The 2,029-nt window shown below is 30.3% G+C and overlaps 1 protein-coding gene across 1 annotated transcript; it reads left to right on the plus strand.

Moving 5' to 3' along the window:
- The first annotated feature begins 6 nt into the window (after positions 1 to 6).
- On the plus strand, positions 7 to 2,026 carry LOC112462367 (odorant receptor 13a-like). The gene is made up of 6 exons (XM_025028093.1): positions 7 to 26; positions 228 to 573; positions 848 to 1,084; positions 1,451 to 1,564; positions 1,711 to 1,866; positions 1,967 to 2,026. Exons 2-6 carry the CDS (start codon positions 253 to 255, stop codon positions 2,015 to 2,017), a joined length of 879 nt encoding a protein of 292 aa, XP_024883861.1. The 5' UTR covers positions 7 to 26; positions 228 to 252; the 3' UTR covers positions 2,018 to 2,026.
- The last annotated feature ends 3 nt before the right edge of the window (positions 2,027 to 2,029 follow it).

Below are 2,029 nucleotides of genomic sequence, written 5' to 3' on the forward strand. Positions count from 1 at the left end.
TGCCTTGTGCTTTGGTTAAATCAGCCGTAAGTAACGTGTATATACACAAAGTTGGGAACAATTTACAAAAGTATCCCATTAAACTTTTTGGTTAAATTATGTGAAAGTTTGGTTTACATATATGACATTTGGAAATAACAAATGTCCAAAAAGATGAATGTTTACAGCGTGAAAATTAAGATTACTCTAAGACCGATAATATAATAGGTGAGCACCATCATCCACAGAAAATTTATCGAGGTGCTAACAATAATGAAGAAAGATTGGAGTGACTGTGCTAATGACGATATCAGCATGCGCAAGACAGCAAGCAAAGCTAAAACGTCGGAACGTATTACAAAAATTATCCTCATCCTTCATACAATGTCAGTTGTTAGCTTCAGTATCGGTGTCATCCTGGCCAATGTCGATGTCACCAGTAACACGACGGACTTAATCTTCCTCACTAAGATAGAAGTTCCTTTCGATGTAAACACGCAACGCACATATAGATTTATTTTACTAACAGAATTGTGTTTTATATTCATGATGGCCTGGTCGTCTGGTACAACGAATTCCTTGTTATTAATTCTGGTAAGTTGAGGATGTACAAACGATATTCAAGCTCAAAAACTTAATTTGAACAATAATTTTGAAATTTTATTTATACAGTAACTATATTGTATGCATTTTAAAAGCCCAGCACAATAGATCTAAAATTTGGGTTAAATTATCTATGTTACCCGATTTACTATTTCCGTATATTTTAATAATACCATTCCGCATCCTTTTGCACCGCTTGAATACAAACCAGTTACGGATTTCGATTATTTCATAGGCAACTAAACAATAGGATCTTTATTTTTAGACCTTACATACAGCCGGCCAAATCAATATTTTGCGTTATTGGTTAACGCAGCTCACACCCTCCGGAAATTCGAGTAAAGGTGAATCACTCGCTGCCGCAACGACTAAAATTATTGAAAAGCACAAAAAGATTATATGTTTTTCGAAGAATATAGAAAGCCTTTATACATATATTGCGCTGGTGCAATTTGTGTCAAACACGTTAATGATCTGTACACTAGCTTTCCTTGTCGTAACAGTGAGTAAGATTATTTTAAATGTAAACTTATATAGTATTTCTCTAATATAATTGCGAATAATATGATAATATTAAATCTCCATTTACCCTTTAATATTCAACTTTACTTCAGCTATCTAAATTATGCTTTTATTAATTTTATTCACATTTTATTACATGCAAGTATCCTAAAGAGTTATTAATTTATATACGCATATAACAATTAATACAATAACTAATATAATATAATAACTAATATATAATAACTAATATGACATAATAATTAAATATATTATTTTTAATGATATACATGTATACTATATATTTATTATATACTAACTTTATATTTAATAATTTTTCGCACATCGTTGTTATGCAATGTCGCAGACAATCGGCAGCCCTAATGCGACGAAGCAAATAGTGAGATCTTTTTTCTTTTTCGCTATAACAAATCTCGAAGTGTATATATTTTGCTTTGCTGGAGAATACCTGAAGAACAAGGTTAGCAATAAAGTAATATTTATAATAAAATACTAATAATTGTCGTAATAATTGTTAATGATAAATAATATTTCATCTAATTAAAAAAAAATATTGTAAAGAATACCAAAACATCAAAAATTTCTCTATTATTTCCATTTTTATAGAACAAAGAAATTGGTTTTGCGGCGTACAACTCTGCGTGGTATGACATGAAAACTAAAGATAGTCGTGCCCTGTTATTTATCATGTTAATATCGCAAAAACAGTTGACACTTACAGCTGGAAAGATGGTGGATTTATCCTTGCAATCTTTTACAAGTGTAAGATTTATACATAGAAACTCCATCTATACGACAAAACATTTTTTTCAATATTAAAAACAGAGATTTTAAATTCTGTAACGCAAAAATAATTCTTTAGATCATAAATGCTTCGGGATCATTTCTGTCGATGCTATTGGCGATGCGATAAATACTAGATGAT

The sequence above is a fragment of the Temnothorax curvispinosus genome, unplaced genomic scaffold (genome assembly GCF_003070985.1).
Source record: "Temnothorax curvispinosus isolate PA1 unplaced genomic scaffold, ASM307098v1 QBEX01012320.1, whole genome shotgun sequence".
Classification (NCBI taxonomy): domain Eukaryota; kingdom Metazoa; phylum Arthropoda; class Insecta; order Hymenoptera; family Formicidae; genus Temnothorax; species Temnothorax curvispinosus.

Coding starts and splice junctions, on each gene's coding strand:
- LOC112462367 (XM_025028093.1), top strand. CDS start 253: ATGAAGAAAGATTGGAGTGACTGTGCTAATGACGATATCAGCATGCGC. Junction 1,565..1,710: donor GAGAATACCTGAAGAACAAG/GTTAGCAATAAA, acceptor CCATTTTTATAG/AACAAAGAAATTGGTTTTGC. Junction 1,867..1,966: donor CCTTGCAATCTTTTACAAGT/GTAAGATTTATA, acceptor ATAATTCTTTAG/ATCATAAATGCTTCGGGATC.